The sequence below is a fragment of the Mus pahari genome, chromosome 18, assembly GCF_900095145.1.
Source record: "Mus pahari chromosome 18, PAHARI_EIJ_v1.1, whole genome shotgun sequence".
Classification (NCBI taxonomy): domain Eukaryota; kingdom Metazoa; phylum Chordata; class Mammalia; order Rodentia; family Muridae; genus Mus; species Mus pahari.
The window spans coordinates 23789059-23806920 of record NC_034607.1 but is presented as its reverse complement, the minus strand read 5'-3'; the positions used below and the strand labels follow the sequence as shown (position 1 = coordinate 23806920).

At 50.9% G+C, this 17862-nt stretch overlaps 1 protein-coding gene across 2 annotated transcripts in view; it reads right to left on the bottom strand.

The window, feature by feature from the left end:
* Positions 1 to 17323, bottom strand: part of Ranbp3 (RAN binding protein 3) — a 37813-nt gene extending 20490 nt beyond the window's left edge. Inside the window, exons 1-2 of one of the 2 annotated variants that reach the window (XM_021217655.2) lie at positions 17222 to 17323; positions 4951 to 5006 (exon numbers count right to left, since the gene is read on the bottom strand). In XM_021217655.2, coding sequence (XP_021073314.1) covers positions 4951 to 5006; positions 17222 to 17243 — 78 coding nt within the window. In that variant the 5' untranslated portion in view covers positions 17244 to 17323. The remainder of the gene's footprint in view (positions 1 to 4950; positions 5007 to 17221) is intronic. The other variant, XM_029531278.1, reaches the window with a different exon arrangement.
* Positions 17324 to 17862: the final 539 nt, after the last annotated feature.

The following is a 17862-nucleotide window of genomic DNA, read 5'->3' as shown; positions in this document are numbered from 1 at the left end:
CCCACACCACACAGAGAACCTTCCTAGGACATGGTGATAGAGAGGGTAAGAGGACCCTGTGCTGCCAATCTGGCCACCAGTAGTCAGGTGTCTAAAGTCTGGAGTCAGTGGGGGTACATACCTGTCACCCCAGCACTTATAAGTGTGAACTCAGCCGGGCGTGGTGGTGTACGGTTTTAATCCCAGCCTGGTCTACAGAGTGAGTTCCAGGACAGCCAGGGCTACACAGAGAAACCCTGTCTCGAAAAACCAACCCCCGACCCCCCCCCCCAAAAAAAGGAGGAGGAGGAGGAGGAGGAGGAGGAAGAGATGATGGTATGTGAATCCCAGCCTGGGCTACAAATCAAGACTTTCTCAAAATAAAATAAAACAAGATAATCTGGTCTGTGGCTCCATTGTAGAGCACTTGTCTCACATGTAGAAGGTCCTGGGTTCCACCTCTAGTTCCCATGCCAGCTTCCCACTTAGGAGGTAAAAGCGGGATAATCAGGAGGTCAAGGCTAGCCCGGGATACACAGTGAGCTCAATGGCATCTTGAGCTATAAAAGACTGTTTTAAAAATTATGACCAAAAGGCTAGAAAGATGACTCAAAGAAAACTGGGTATTCTAGAAGACAGGGATTCGATTCTTAGTACCTACATGGCAGCTCACCACTGTCTAAAACTCTAGTTCTAAAGGGCTCAACACCTTCTTCTGATCTGCTCCAACACCAGTCAAGCACAGAGTGCAAACATATGCACAGGCAAAATACCCATATGTCTAAAATAAATTATAAAAAACAATGACCACCCAGCTAACTAAGTTGATAGCCATGAGACTGTTTTTGTTGTTGTTGTTTTTCAAGAAACCCTTTGCTCTATGTAGCCTTGGCTGTCCTGGAAATCACTGTAGACCAGAATAACCTCAAATTCACAGAGATCCACCGGCTTCTGCCTCCCAAGTGTTGGGATTCAAAGTGTGCACCACTACCACTACCTGGCAATGAGACTCTCTAACTCCAAGCATGAGATTTCTTTTCTTTTTTTTTTTTTAAAGATTTATTTATTTATTATATGTAAGTACACTGTAGCTGTCTAAAGACACTCCAGAAGAGGGCATCAGATCTTGTTACAGATGGTTATGAGCCACCATGTGGTTGCTGGGATTTGAACTCCGGACCTTTGGAAGAGCAGTTGGGCGCTCTTACCCACTGAGCCATCTCACCATCCCCAAGCATGAGATTTCTAACTCAAAAATTAATAAGTAAGAGGCTGGAGAGATAGCTCAGTGTTTAAAAGCACTTACTGTTCTTCCAGAAGTCCTAAGTTAATTCCCAACAACCATACAGTGGCTCACAACCATGTGTAATGGAATCCGATGCCCTCTTCTGGTGTGTCTAAAGACAGTTACATAGTACTCAAATATACATAAAATAAATAAATCTTTAAAAGATTACTAAATAAACTAGGTGTGGTTGTGTACACCTTTAATCCCAGCACTTGGGAGGCAGAGTCAGAAGTTGGCAGATCTCAGAAGCAGACAGAGTTCAGGACAGCAGGCTCTATACAGCAAGTTATAGGGTCAGCCAGGACTACACAGTGAGATCCTATCACTAAACAAAAATAGTCACTAGAAACTATTAAGTAAGCAAGTAAACAAAGCTTAGACATGCTTTGGTGCTAGGATGCTAGGCCAGCACACAAGCCACTGGTTCCAGCATTAAAAAACAAAGCCAAGGGGTGGCGAGATGGCTTACCGGGTAAGAACACGGACGGCTCTTCCAAAAGTCTGAGTTCAAGTCCCAGCAACCACATGGCGGCTCACAACCACCTATAATGAGATCTGACACCCTCTTCTGGTGCGTCTGAAGACAACTACAGTGTACTTACGTATAATAAATAAATCTTTGGGCCGGAGCAAGCAGGGACTGAGCAGGGCTGAGGGGGGCCGACCAGAGTGAGCAGAGGTCCTAAATTCAACTCCCAACAACCAAATGAAGACTCACAACCATCCATACAGTTACAGTGTGTGTGTGTGTGTACATATATATATAAATAAAAGGAATGACAGAAACAAACACCAATAAACAGGAGTGGGTAGATTCCCTAGTCAGGCAACAGCAGGAGGTGGCAACTTGTCACCCTGGGCTACACAGAGAACTGGCCCTCACTGCTGATGCACCTGTTATGGAGGTGAAAGCTCCTGGCTGGCAACTGAGGTACTTGCTCTCTTCCAATCCTGCACTACTGTCTAGTACATCCTTCTCTACATAGACCAAGTAGCCCAGGCTGGCCCAAATCTTGCAGTCCTTCTGTGCACGTGCACACTGGAGTTTCACCCCGACTAGCCTCGAACTCATAGAGATCCACCGGCCTCTGCCTCCTGATGCTGGGATTAAAAGGTATGTATTACCATGCCCAGCCTTAGCATTATCTTTTCTGAGGATCTGAGAATTTTCAAAATGAAACTGAAAATATAACAAAACCAACAGAGGAAGAGGAAGACAGACTCCTGAGAGAAGCCTGGCTGGTCCTGTCTGGGGACAGAGGGAGAGTGGCCTCATACTCTGTCAGTAATATTGCCTGTTCGCTTGACAGGGTTTTGTGACCCAGGGGCCTCTCCTCACAGAGAGGTCTAGGGTCTGGCTCCCAGTGGGGTAGAAGAGACTACCATAAACATAGCAGAGCTGCTGCCATAAAGATCTGGCAGTACATTTGCTTCAGAGACACTCATTAACTAAATCAGGGAAGGAACTAAGCTAAAAGGCTGCTTCTCCAAACCACAGAGATAAGCAGTAGCTACTCAGAACTGTTAGAGATAAGCAGACATCATGCTGGTTGTGAGCATTTGTTCACAACACTGACAAGCCATCCCCCAGGAACACACCTCTGACAGGCAGCCACAGCCAATGCCAAGTCCTGGCCTCTTCAAAGCCCCTGGGTCTCTTCTGGAGAAGAGCAAAACTCTTACAAGGTAGGCAAAATGACCTGGGTAACAACAAGGTGTACTGAAGAAATAAGTCTGGCAAATCTGCCCACGTGCCCAGACTTGCTCAAAGTGTAACCCAGGGCCAAGACCTGAAAGAAATGACATCCTGCGTGGAAAGCAGGAGCCTACGCTATAACTTAGGAAGCCTCTATCTGAGCCACACTCTCTGTGGGCAGTAGCTGGAGCCAGACAAGTTCTATTCAAGAGCCATCCCCTTCGTTAACTCACTTGTGCACAGGGATTCCTCCCAGGAAGGTATACTGTATGTAACAACAGCATCCACATCAGGCGGCTCACAACCACCTCTAGCTCCATCTAGTCCTGGGAATCAACACCCTCCTCTGGTCTCCACAGGTACCTGCACACATGTGGTATAAAGACATGCTTGCATACAAAATCAGTAAGGAGATGGGCCTTCACTATGTAGCCCAGGCTGGCCTGTATCTATCACTTCTGACTGGTGGTCACACTGCAGAAACAGGACTTTGGTAAGCCCATGAATTTGGTAAGAATAGATGGCACTCTTAGAAGCAAAGCCATTGCAAAAGGCCAGTCATGCGCACCATTTGGAGAAGCTGAACCCAAACCAGTGATCTCATGTGATTCCCCAAGGTCTGTGACACTTGGTGGGTGTGCTCACACTTAGTCAGGCCCCTAGCATCCCCCTCAGAGCTGTACCCTGCTGGCAGGCTTGTGGCAGTTCCCACTGGAAGCTTCCTCTGCAAGACTTGGGACAGCAAGGACCTTCTGTGTATGGAACCCTGGGCAATGGCATTCAAACCTCAGAGCCACCAATTGCCCCAGTACAACAGGCCCCTGCTGTGGGTCTATCCACAAAGCAGCAGAGGGGCTGCTGGGGACTGTGTGGGGGTTTCAACATACCCAACTAAAGCTGCCTAACAGATGATTGCTGGAGGACCTAGAAAAGTCTCGATATTACCCAACACTGGAGAGAAACAACCAAGACAGATCTGATACAACTCTGACTCCTACCAAAGACTACACAGAGGATGCCAAGGCATAACTGTCACCAGGCGGGGACAGAAGTCCACATGGCAATTTGGAAACCACCCAGTCACCAAAACAAACCTGCAGCTTCCTGTGGCCTCCAGATGTTTCAGCAAAAAAATAGAAATGGAGAGCCAGGCTATTCAACACCACCACTCAGGTAATGTCACCCTGGCAGGCATGGGAGTTTAGTGTACCGCGGCTTCCTTCACCTAAGTAGACACATGCATGCATGCAGGCGCGTGCGCACGCACACACACACACACACACACACACACACGTCCCTAGCTGATTACCCAAATCCCAAATACTGCCATTCTCCCAACAGGATGCAAATGCACAGGATTCACACAGGTTGGGAGCCCTGCCACCAGCAGCCACTGTCTTCAGATATGTCCAGTAGGGGACAAATGATGGCCTTGAAAAAGACAGTCAAAAAGACAGTGGCATCCTGGGCTGTTGCCTCTCCACACCTAGCAAGGGCCAAACATGGCATCCCCTAGACATGCAGCATATGGCCTCTGGAGCAATATGTTCTCCAAGAGGGAGGAATCAGCTCCACAGACAGGGAGGAAGGGCAGAACAGTAAGCAGATTATTCCAGATGCAGCGACATACACTGGCTGGGACATAGTCCCCTAAGATATTCTCCTAGGGTGCTTGGAATAGAATGGGGGCTGTGTGCTAAGTGTATGTTCCATGCACCCTAAAATTTGCACAATACTTGCTAGTCTAGAATTCACCAACCTCTCTCCTTCCCGAAGTCCCTTCCCTTCTCAGTCCTTCTGCCCTGGCTTTCCCAGGACAAGGAGACAATTCTAAAACATAGTATTGGGATCTGAGACCATGTCAAGGGCTGATGTTCTAGCTCAAGGTCAAGTTCAGAGGTCCCATCAGCCTGGCCTTCAATGGCTTATTAGGTGACAGAGCAAGCTGGAGGAAGGTATGTATTCAGAGTGCTCAGTAGCCCCTTACCTTCTGTCCTTTGTCCTTCTGAAACACAAAGACGGACGGTGCGACAGCAGGCTTTTCTGAAAAAAGAAACATCAATGTTTGCTGAACACTGCATGAGAATTGTCAACATGGCTCTTTTGTTTCTGGTCTGGTGGACACCCTAGTGTAGTATGCCAATGAGTGCCCACAGGTAGCTGACAACACTCATATATGCAATGTACACAAAAACAAATTAAAAAGCAGCTCACAGAACACCAAGCTGCTCAGAGGATACATCCCGGAGCACACCAGTGGCACAGTCCTGTCCTTTTCTACAAGCACAGTACTGGGTTCAGGATTCAGGACAGGGGTGCAAGACACCAGAGCACCATATGATTCCTGCCTAAAAGCTGAGTACCAACTTGGTTTTTTTGCTGCTATTTTGTTTTTGAGACTGGGCCTCACTATGTAGGTAAACCAGGCTAGCCACAGTCACAGAGATGCTTCCCAAGTGCTGGGATTAAAAGTGTACATCACCCGCCTGACTGGCAAGCAGCTGGTCATCACACTTCTGCTCTCTAGATAGCACCCCTAGAAACCCAAACAACCTGGCTTCCACAGGTGCTGATTAAACAGGACTTCAGCAGCACGGCCATGATGTGTTGCCCAGAGGCTTCTGCATCTGATGGGACAGGACGTGTACCGGCAGTGCCTTCCTGGCTGTGCTAATTCCCATTAGCACCATATGCCACTGAGGTTGAGTAGAAAGAGGCCTGGGCACTTATGAGGCACGATGCCAAAAACAGCCACAGTCCTGAGATGGCAGATGTGCACACATCCACAACTCAGCACATGTGGAGAGGAGATGGGGAGGAAAGGACCATAGGGTAACCATTTGAGAGCAGGCTTGAGGAGGGACACAAACATCAAGGCTGTGACCACACAGACACCCCCCACTCACCCATAACCCAGTCCTGAAGAAGCAGGACAATGAACTTGACCTTGGGTCACAGAACTTAAAACATGCAGTCTGCTGACAGTGACACTCTCACTACTTCAGTCCCCTCTGCCCCGTGCTCCTGTGACCACCTGTGTTCATCTGTCTTATAGCCCAAGTTGACATCCAAGAACCACCAGAAAATAACATACCAGGCTCATGGCTCCTGTAGCTACAGCTAATACAAGTGATGGCAGGGAAATAAACTGGGCAGAGGAGCAGCTCACCACAGTCTGTGCCAGCTCCCCAGAGCCCTGTCAGCACTTCTGGGCCCAAGCTTAGCAGCTGGGCCAGTACCCATCCATCCGCAGCTCTGCCTCTGCACCCAGCATCTGTGAGATGTGCAAGAAGGCAGCACTTTGGCCATCTTGGTCCCTTTTCACCCAACCCTGGCTCTAGGATTGCTGAGGATAGCACCTCAGCCCAGGGGATACTACCTCGTAAATGTATGGCTGGAACTATGAAATGAGACAATTTTTTTTTTTTCCTGCTAGGACTGCCTGGCCACCTGTCAACTACTGGGACTTACAGGGCAACTACAGAGTGGATGGCTGGAGCCTCAGTCCCTAGGTCCTGTGTGGGGCTGACCAGCCTCAGATGTTGGTCAACCCAATAAATGGTGCCTGCTGCTGCAGCCTGGGGAAGTCACTCTTTCCTTTCCTCAGAGGCAGCCCCTTAGTATAATGGGATATGTGTCCCCCAAAGAAAAGATCAGATCAGATAAGCTGCAGAGATCAGCATCAGGTAAGAACAGCTTTAGAAAATCCAGAGGCATGTTCAGTTGGGGACAGCAGCAGCCAGACAGGTGACATCAATGCAGACCAGACCCACTCTGGCCTCTCACTTGGGACCATCCAGGCCTTCCTTTCTTGCACCTGCAGTCATCATGCCACCAGGTGTGGCAGATGTCTAAAGCTACCATGCTTCCAAGTTACTAGGGCATAAGATCCACCAGGAGCGTGGGCTGGCTGCCTTGCACCATGGCTCACTCCTGTGGTCAACATGCAGACAGTGTCCTCAGCTTCCATCAGCACAGGGACACCAAGACAAGCTCCCAAAACGTCTGTGGCCAGCATGTCAACCGAAGTATGACACCTAAAATCCACCCACTCTCTAAGCAGGGCACACGGCTGCATATCCATCCCTAACACCACAGAAACCACACGTAGTGGCACACACACCTGCGCCTGCACCCCTAACGAGCACTGGGGAGGTAGAGGCAGAGGATCAGGAGTCCAAGATGACTACATGATACATGGGACTACCTCAAAAACAAACAGGGCTGGTGAGATGGCTCAGCAGGGTGAGGTACTTGGTGCCAACTGGACTGTGGAACCCACATGGTAGAAGACCTGTCCTGAAGGCTGTCGTAAGTACAAACAAAAACAGAAGGTGCTAGAGAGCCACTCAGCCACTGAGCACAGTTCCTGTTCTTGCAGAAGACCTGGGTTTGGTTCCCAGAACCCACAACAGGAGGCTCAAACCACAGCCTTCTTTGGAGCTCCACCAACACTAAAGTCATGTACACCGACTCACACATGTAATTAAACTTTAAAAAAAGAAAACACCTACTTCATAAACAAGATCCCATGCAACCCCACAGATATTTATTAAATGCTGGGTTCCAGAACTAAAGTGGGTGACAATGCAGGCTATATCCTGGCCACTCTCCTCTCCAGGGCAGCACAGAAGGGATGGACAGAGGCCAGGGCAGGAGGGGAGGGTGCAAGTACAACAGGAGCCCCAAGGCTGGGGACAGGAGTAAGCCTTGAATTCACTGAACCACACAGAGTTTCACAGACATTACAGTAGCTGTCATCTAACCCCTAGAGGACAAACACCTGGGAGGAACTTTGGGGCCTGAGTCCACCAAAGCAGGGCAAAGACAGGCAGAATGTCAGAAGGAGCTCATATCTCGTCGCTGCCTCCTGATGCCGCCTCACTTTCCAGATAGTCACCACAGCTGATCAGCCCCCAAGGGCTCAGCACCATGTCAGCAAAGCGCCTCCATCTCCTTATCTGAGAACACTGTTGGTAAATATTCCTCCAGCACCCGGGGCCCTGAGTCAGCCGCTTGAATCCAGTGAGGACAGTTACAAACGCCAGCTGTCAGTTGCCCTGAGAACAATCTGCACTGGGCAGAGGCAAACCCTTGCCATACAAGTCTCCACCTGTCATCACTGTGAGCTCCACAGTGGGGAATGAGGAGGCCTCTGGCCTATGTGTCTCAGGCTTTCTGCCCTGACCGGCAAGGTGGCATCTGGAAGCATCTTCCTGTGACACTTCTCTGAAAGTCCCTAGCTGGGCTGGTAGAGGAATTGGGAACAGCACTGCTCGGGTAAGCACGCCATTTGCGTTTTCTACAAATCCCACAACAGGGGGAACAGCACTCCACCGGTAGCCGACACATAAAGCACCTGTCATTCTCACTCATGTTTAATGCCATTTTCCTACTGTGGCCAGGTATTGAGTGTCCAGGAGGCATAGCACAAGCCAAGGGGGCCTTGACCACAGGGGTGCCCTACTCCTCAGTACTACTAACAGCAGCTAAGGACCAGCCTCTGAAGTGAGGGAGACCTCGCCCACTGGATCAGCTCCTGAGAAGTCAGGCCACATCTGCTGCCTCCTCCATCCTGCTGTCCCTTCAGCCCAGGAAGAGTTTGCTCACGCTAAGTCTGGCAAACCCCCAGTGAGATCATAAAAAGGAAGTGCTATACAGAGTCCCTCAGTGTAACAAAGGCAGAAAAGTGCCCTGCGTGGCTCGACATGGACACAGTGAAATCAAGGAAAGGCTGGTGGAGAAAGTAGCCCAGCTGGAAGGAAATCTGAGGCCCCAGAACACATAGTGCTGGACAGCTGCCTGAGATTGACGGTGGAAGTGTGGGTGCATTCAAGGCCTCAGCTATGCAGATCCTGGTGACCGTGAAATAGGGAAGGGTAAATAAGAGCTGTGTTCAAGTGCTTAAGGACGCAGTGACCCACTGCAGGATCCAAGGCAGTGTCAGTCGCTGTCACTGCAATCACATCCAAGACCACATAACAAATCACTGAGGCCATCTGGAAGCACAGGTCATGCACAAAAAGAAAGCTGCTACCCTTCAGGTGACCAACAATGACGTGCCAGAGGCAATGCCTGGTGGCTGGCAATCCCAGAGGTCCTTGAGGCAGATTCTGAGAGAAGACAAGGTAAGCTGAGAACCTGTAGGTGCCAGGCCCGAGGTCACCAGTAGGGATGAGATCTCAGCTAACTAGGGAAGCCAGAACCAAGCAAACATAGAGCAGCTACATTCAAGGAGGGGACATTCTCACAGAAGTCAGGTGAGGAGCCTAAAACGTAGAAGGCACCGTGGTGGTCAGTGCCAGGAGGTGGGAGGGGCTGCACTTCTGGCATCCTTCCTGTCACTCAACAATGACAGAATTGCCAGAAGCTGCAGTACTGAAAAGGAGGGCAGTTCACCTCACTTGGCTGGCAGGCAGTTGCCCCTCACGGTTTGACTCCATCAACTCTCTGCCATACAAGGCTGCCCACAGCACTTACTGGGCATAGCAGATGGGGAATGGGGAGGACCAGCTCTCACAAAGCACAAGACCAGAGAGCCACCAACCCCAAGCTTTAGCACATGCAAGATCAGCAACCCCACCTTAACATGGGAAGAAAAGAGGTCAGGTCCCTGCCCATACTAGGCACCTGATCACACTTGACTGGGACAGATGCCATCACCCAATAGAGCCTAGCTTCAGGACACCTCTCTCTCTCCCTGGCCTCACAGGGCAGATCTCTGGGGTGCTCAGGTCTCCCCTAACCTGCTGATTCTTTCAGTGACAGAGGGTGAGTGAATGTGGCTGATGCCCTGGAAGGAGGGGGTCACAAAAATCACCAATCATCCTATGCTAGCCCCAATGATAGTCTATCCTGCCAGAGTATAGCACAGAGAACATCTTGATCTGCAGCCAGCAGGATTAACATGCATTCCCACATTCTTCAGGGGCAGTCACTTGGGAACAGCCCTATCCCGAAAACCACCAGACTCCTCTTCCTGCCCAGCTTCCAGATGCAGGAACTGAGACAGGAGCCTGCTGGCTAGACCCAGGCAAAATGCCCTGAATTGCAGACAATTCACAAACCCAGGCTCCTTCCTGGCTCTCAAGCTTTTTGGCAGTAGGACCCACTACCATGCCAGCATATGACTCAAGGCTATACACAGATGAGAGCAATGGCTGCTAAGACCCTCACCCTGTGAGGAAGGAGCCAGGATTTATCTGGGGTAATGACACCAGGAAAGAGTAAGAGCTGACCTAATTTCTGGTGATCCCCAGGGCCTTTGCACATGTTAAACAAGTGCTCACCAGAGGCACAACCCAGTCAGAGAGGGTGTGTGTGTTTGTATGTGTGCGTATGGGTATATGTTTATCTTTAAAAAGGGTGGTGCGCCGGGCAGTGGTGGCACACGCCTGTAATCCCAGCACTTGGGAGGCAGAGGCAGGTGAATTTCTGAGTTCGAGGCCAGCCTGGGCTAAACAGAGAAACCCTGTCTCAAAAAAACAAAAAAGGAAAAAAAAAAAAAAATAGTGGTGCACACCTTTAATCCTAGCACTCCAGAGACAAAAGGTGAATCTTTTGAGTTCAAGGCCTGGTCTACAAAGTGAGTTTCAGGATAGCCAGAGCTAAACAGAGAAACCCTGTCTCTAAAAACAAACAAGTATCTGAGCCTGCCGGCACAGGCCTGTCATCCCAGCTACCTGGCAGGAGCTTGGGGTCATTATGAGGTTGCAGTTCTGCAGTGGTCCTCAGACCGTGGACACAGTGAAGCTTCTGAGATACCATGACAAGGACAGACATAGTCCTCCACAGTTACTGTAAACCCTTGGGAAGTTAAGGAAACACTCAACCAGCACACAGCAGGCTGGACTTGGTAGAAGAGAGGCAGCAGCCACTCTATCACAGAGAAGCGCAGTAGGCACTGAGGTGTCCAGGGGTACACAGTCTCTAGAGAAGGGGTAGCAGTTGACCTCTAGCCCCAGCAAACCCCAAATGTGCAAGCTGCTCCAAACCAGTTCCTCATTTTTCAAGACAAGTCAGAAATCTGCTGCTTTCCCTGCAACTGCAGGATCTCAGGTCAGTTCCTATTAAAAACTAGCGCAGAAGCCTCATTAGGAGGCAGCAGCTCCTCCACTGTGCCCCAGGTAAGGTGACAATTTCTCCCTATGGTGCTCCACTCTGCCTTCCTGGAGACTGTTAAACTCTCTGGCTGCCCTGGGCCTCTGGAAACATCTCTGGCAGCCAGTGCTGAGAGGACACTGCACACCCAGGGCACAGTGGAAGGAGTGGAAGGATAGGTTACAGTGTGAGCTAGCAGGGGGATCCAGCACCCTAAGCTACATGCTTCTCTCCACCACACTGAGGGGACCCCAGGACAGCAGAGACATCAGAAACAAAGGTCTTTAGGACAGACACACCACTGCCACTAACCAGGAGTGATGGAAAGGAAGCACCTTGGAAAGCTATCAGCCTCTCTTGCATCATCAGGCCTAGTGCCTGAACTGAACTCTCTTCCCCACCTGTCCCTGACTCTTTCTTTTTTTATTTAGGAGTTGAGACTAAAGACAGTATTTTTCAGTGTATCCCTGGCTGTCCTGGAACTCGATCTGTGCACCAGGCCTGCCTCAAACTTAGCCTGCCTTTGCTCCTCAGTTCTGAAATTAAAGGTGTGTACCACCACCACCTAGCTTCAGGCATTGTTCTTTATTTCCTATTTTGAATTTTGAGACAGGGTCTTGCTAAATTGTCCAGGTTAATCTTGAAATCTCTATGGATTATAACCCAGGGTAGCCTGAACTTGAGCCTCGCAAGTGCTAGGACAATAGGCCTGGGTTCTCCAAGCTCAACTGCCTCCACACTCCAACTCCCTCTCAGTTCAAGTGGCTCCTTGACACACCTGCACTTTCTTCAGAGGGTAAAGGTTCTGCAGCCCAACTGTCATGAAACCCCTCTGCTATCATACCACCTCTGCTAGAGAAACAAGAGTCAAGGCCAAGCACAGGGCCTCATCCAAAGACACACCCAGGCCACTTGTCATCCATCTATGTCAGCACACAGCCCTGTGCTCTTCCCTTGACCTAAAGGTTAAGTGTAGGTCATAAAAGGTAAAGAGAGGCCAGGGGGCTGGTGAGATGGCTGACTACTCTTCTGAAGGTCTTGAGTTCAAATCCCAGCAACCACATGGTGGCTCATAACCAAATGAAATGAGATCTGACACCCTCTTCTGGTGCATCTGAAAACAGCTATAGTGTACTTATGTATAATAATAAATAAATCTTTGGGCCAGAGCGAGCGGGGACAACTGGAATGAGCAGAGGCCCTAAATTCAATTCCCAAAAACCACATGAAGGCTCACAACCATCTATACAGCTACAGTGTATTCATATACATCAAATAAATAAATAAATCTAAAAAAAAAAAAAAAAAAGAGGAACCAAACCCAACTCTAGAGCGTCACAGGTGACACTTGAGGCCACATAGCAGACAGGACACCTGGCTACAAGGACCTGTAATGCCTAGGGCAGCATCCTCCACAACCAAGAAGAACCCCCCCCCCCCAATGTCAAAAGTGCCCAGGTTGAAAAACCCTGAGGTACAAAATCATACAGTGACAGGCAGACAGGATTCAGGACCTCCTGGGCTCCCATCAGCCGGTAAGCCAGGATCATGTCAGTGGAGCAGAGACAACACAACCTAGACTCACTCTACCTCCTCCCTCCCTTCCCTCCACCCATGTAAAACTGTAGATGGAACCCAAGACCATACCCCCAGCACTTTTCATTCTTTTCCTCCCTCTCTGATCCCCCACTGAGCCTTTGAATTGCCCAAGGTGGTCCAGGGTGGGAACACAAGGTACAGGCAGCAACTCATCAAGGCTTACAGCCTAAAGCTTTGCATTCCCATTTTGTCAGTGGGGAAACAAGCCTCAGTTCAGGGCACAGTGAACTTGCTTGCTCTAGAGTAGAGCCTGTGCCTACCGCCTACCATCCCCTGGCATCCTTGAGCCTGTCTGGGAGATAACTCTGCAGCTACTCCCACTCCTAAGGTGGAATTATGTACTGAAGTATTTCAGGAAATCATGGCCCTAGGACAGGAGTCAGAAGACAGAGTGCTACTATCATCCACTTAAACACACAACTGTGGTGCTAAACCTAAAATGCATAGGACAGATCTGTGCAGCTCAGTGTGCTCTCAGTTCCCATTATGCACATATGCAACTCAGCCAGACCTCAGCTGACCACTGAACAGCTAGAAGCCATTGTTTTGGGGGTCCTGCTCTTCTGTGCTATCACCCTTCCTCCACCAGAATCAAAACCGTCTTCTGCATCTTCCTTCTGTCCAGTGTTGAGGGACTCCCGAAGAGAACACAGAGCGAGGGTGGGAGAGCTTGGTTCCAGGCTGTCTCTCTCCCAAGAGAGAAGCAGTGCAAGGGGATTTCTCAAAGTCATGAGCTACAGAAGTTCCACAGAAGGGCTGTGAGAGCTGCAGGTCCTTCATGATCCAAGAGGTCGCCATGGCAACGAGAGCCTGCAGGATACAGAGCTGGACCACAGCTGAGGATGGCTCCTTACATATGAGCAGGGTGGACCTCACCTGAACTGTACAGAGTAGAGCTCTGCAGCCTGGTCTGCCCTGGGTGGTACAAGGACCTAGGATCTAGGGCAACCCTGCACCATAGTGGATGAAAATCAAGCATCTATGGACTGAAGCAGGCTGGGAGCTGGGGGAAGAGGACGATGACTCTGAATGCCCAGTCGCATTAGACAGCTACTACCTCAGAACTTCTGAGATGGGAGAACCCAGGGCAGAGTGATATGAAATGGATGAAGACGGGGACTTGGGATCTGGGCCTGGAAAGACATGATCCACAGCCCAAGAGAGCTCATAACTACAGGGTAAGTTTCAAAGCTTCAAAACACACAAGGAGCAGGGCTGATGCTTAGAAGCTGAGCGCTAGTCCAGTACGAAAAGCCCAGGGCTCCATTCCCAGCATCACTTCAGTCAAACGCTTGTCATCCTAACACTGGGAAAGTAGCCGGGCAGTGGTGTTTAATCCCAGCACTTGGGAGGCAGAGGCAGGCGGATTTCTGAGTTCGAGGCCAGCCTGGTCTACAGAGTGAGTTCCAGGACAGCCAGGGCTACAAAGAGAAACCCTGTCTAAAAAAAACAAAAAACAAAACAAAAGCCAAAAGCCAAAAAAACAAAAAAACAAAAACAAACACTGGGAAAGTAGAAGCAGGAGGATCAGGAGTTCAAGGCCTTGCTAGACAGCAAATTCAAGGTCAGCCTGGATTATATGACACCTAACTCAAAAGAAAAACCAACACCACACACCTACTTTACAAAGGCAACAAGATATCAAACACCATGCTTCACCCCCTGAGACAACTGTGAGAGAAGTAGTAGTGTCAGAGGATAAACAGCAGGCAGGCACAGACCTTCCTAGCCACAAACTTCAAAACCAAACATTCTCCATCTTAACTTTACAAGCAGTGTGTATTGACAGTGGACAGTGTAGGCGCCACAAGAAGACTGAGCCCCAGGGGGCAACGTGCAAACTGTACTCCGAGACAAAGTATACTCTCACTCCCAGTGAGAGTCCTGACCAATAAACTCCTTCCACCAACAAAACCTTCCTTTTCCATGAAACAGCTCTTGGATGGCCTCCGTATCCAGCACTGCTCCAGAAGCAGGAGCCCACCTAGTGATGGAGGTGGAGACACTCCTGACCTAGCAGTGCTTCTGCGCCAGCAGAGCATGGCTTAGCCCTCTGACTGACAGCTGAAGTCAAAAAAAAAAAAGAAAAACAGGGCAGAGGGGATAGGAAAGGTGGCCACCAAAAAAAAAAAAAACAGGCAGTCTGGGAATTCCTCATGAGTAAAGTAGCATGAACAACAGACCACGGGGGGGGGGGGGGGGACTCCAGACAGAGGAAATCCAGGAGCCCAGCAAGGAAGAGGAAGGAGGTCAGAACCAGTCAGGGAGGAAGGGTCTGTGTAGGTAGGGTACTCCAGCTTCTGACTAAGGCGCTGGATGAAAGAGCAGAAGGGAAAGAGGCCTCCTTGCAGGCAGTGGAGGCAGGCACAGACGAGGACTCCTAAGCACTTCAAAGTCTTGGGGTAAGAGAGAAATTCCCATGGACAACCATAACAGGTTGAGGTATGGGTGATTTTCGGGGAGGGGATTCTATACAGATATTACCCACTCTAAAGGAGACCTCCATGGCATTAGCCCCATGTACTGTACATACCAGTCGTCCCGGCACTTGGGAGGTAGAGTCAGCAGGGTAGAGCTGAATAGTGAACCTGAGCGCAACCTGGACTATATGAGACTCTGTCTCAAACAAACAAACTAACTAAAATCCTAATTTTTAAAAGGAATCTGTGTTTAAAACACACCCACACAGGGCGGTGGTGGCCCACGCCTTTAATCCCAGCACTTGGGAGGCAGAGGCAGGCGAATTTCTGAGTTCGAGGCCAGCCTGGTCTACAGAGTGAGTTCCAGGACAGCCAGGACTACACAGAGAAACCCTATCTTGGAAAAAAAAAAAAAAAAAACAACAAAGAAACTCCACAAAGTACATCACATCAATCTCTACTTCCTTGGCTCCCTCTACTGCCTCCATCCCCAAAGGCTTGTGTAAAATAGATAAGAGTGGGGGGGCTCACATAGCTCTGCTTCCTGACCTGCCTTACCTACTACATCTACTGTTCAAGGCCTGGATGGAGTGTAACTATCCCCCAATGCCCAGTCCCTCCTAGGGCTGAGTGCACTCTCTGAAGGACCCCATGTCCCCGGGTGTTCTACAGAAGCCTCAGACTACATGTCACTGCATAGTGAAGTACCATGTCCCTGCTAACAGCCTGACTGTAGTTGTTAAGGAAGAAAGCACAGGACTAAAAATGGACCTCTGGGGGCTAGAGCGATGGCTCAGCAGTTAAGAGCACTGACTGCTCTTCCAGGGGTCCTGAGTTCAATTCCCAGAAACCACATTGTGACTCACAACCATCTGTAATAGGATCTGATGCCCTCTTCTGGTGTCTGAAGACAGCTCCAGTGTACTTAGATAAATAGAAATAAATCTTAAAAAAAAAAAAAATAGACCCTGAAATCCCCAAACTGAACCCCTGGAGGAGCCCCGAAGGGGTGCCACCCCTGGGTGTCAGGCTGCAGGCTGACTGAATGAGAAAGTGTTACATCCCAGAGTGCTCAGGTGGGGAGCCGGGGCCACAGGGGAGGGGCAAAAGGAGGTGTGAAAGCAATTAGGACATCAGTGCTCGACCTGTGGGTTGCCACCCCTTTGGCAAATGTCTATTTCCAGAAACATTTACATTACCATTCATAACAGTAGCAAAGTTAGTTATGAAGAAGTAACAAAAATAATTTTATGGTGTGGGGGGGGTCACCACAATGAGGAACTATATTTAAGGGTCACAGCATTAGGAAGATTGAGAACCACTGAATTAGGAACTACTCATCAGGTGGCCAAGCCTAAATTAGGGGATGTAAACTGCACTCCAAAGGGCTCTGAAGACTGGAAGGAAGAGACGTGCAGGTTCTGCAACAACTGGGTAGTCCTACCATATTCAAATCCCTTAAATGGGATGTCAGACTCCACGGGGGAGGTTTCACGGTGTCAAAAATAAAAACGGGATGTGAAGAAGCACTTAGGAGTTTCAAGATCAGATGGCCAGGCCGAAATAGGGGACATCAAGTGCACCTCAAAGGACCTGGAGCCCTGTGGCGGGAATAGGGGCGCCGGGCCCGGGTTTAAGCAGACCTCGGGGTGCAAGCCACAGATCGGAGTGGCCGAGCACCTTCGCGGGATGAAGGAGAGCCGGACCTGAGGCCATGCCGGGGAAGGAGGCCCGGGCCCCGGGCGAGGGAAGCGGGGAAGGGAGCGTGGCGGGCTGGGCCCGCGAGCAGGCGCCGAGGTTTCGGCCGCCTCGCCCGAGGCCGCGGGGCCGCGTCTCAAGGCCCGTTGGGCTCCCGGGGCGGCGTGCGAGGCCGGAAGGCGTGGGGTGGTGGCGGGGGGTGGAGGGGCGGTCGCGGCGCGGCTGAGGAGCCTCGAGGTCGGGCGGAGGCAGAAGCCGGGGCTGCCGCGAGGAACCGGGCCGGGGACCAGACTCCCCGGTAGGGGGGCCCGGTGGGGGCCCAGACCGGGCGAGGCCGGACTCCCACAACCTGAAGCGCTCGCCCTTCGACTCTGGGGCTCCCTCGACTTCCCGCCCCCCGCCCGCCCGCCGCCCGCTGGCCCCCGACGGCGCCTCCCCTACCTTCGTTCGCCAGGTCCGCCATTTTACTTCCTTAAGCCCTCCCACAAGGCCCCGCGCCCGGCCCCCGGGCTCGGACTGCTTTCTGCTGGGAGAGTTCCGCGCCTGCGCACCCCAGAAGGCTGCGCCGGGGTGAGGAGGAGGGAAGCTCGCACCCGCGAGCGCTCCGGCCACGCGCCTGCGCAGTAACGGCTCTCCGCCCGCCTCTTCCCGCCCGCAAAGGGAAGAGGGTGTGGCTAGCGTGGCACGCGTGCGCACGGGCAGCGCCAGTTTGCCATTGGTCCTGAGCTCCTAGCATGGGCAGCGTGTTAAGGAGGTGGGGAGGGGGAGGAGGATGGCCGAGCCCCACGCATGCGCAGGAGAGACGTGCCGCTGCTCGCTGTCCTGACTGCCATCCCGCCACTTTCTCTGTTTCGCTGGCGTGAGCCTAGGCAGGCTTTTTAGCGACTCCGCGTACAGGAAGGGGTGACCCGTACTGAATCAGAATCCAGTCCCTTACACGCAGCCATTTGGGATGGTTGGGGAAGAGGCAAAGTCAGAGGTCACCCTAAATTTCAAACACAGGATGTCCTAATAAAACTAGACTCTTAACCTCTGGGCATTAGACTTGGCATTGGTGCGCACGCCTTTAATCCCAGCACTCA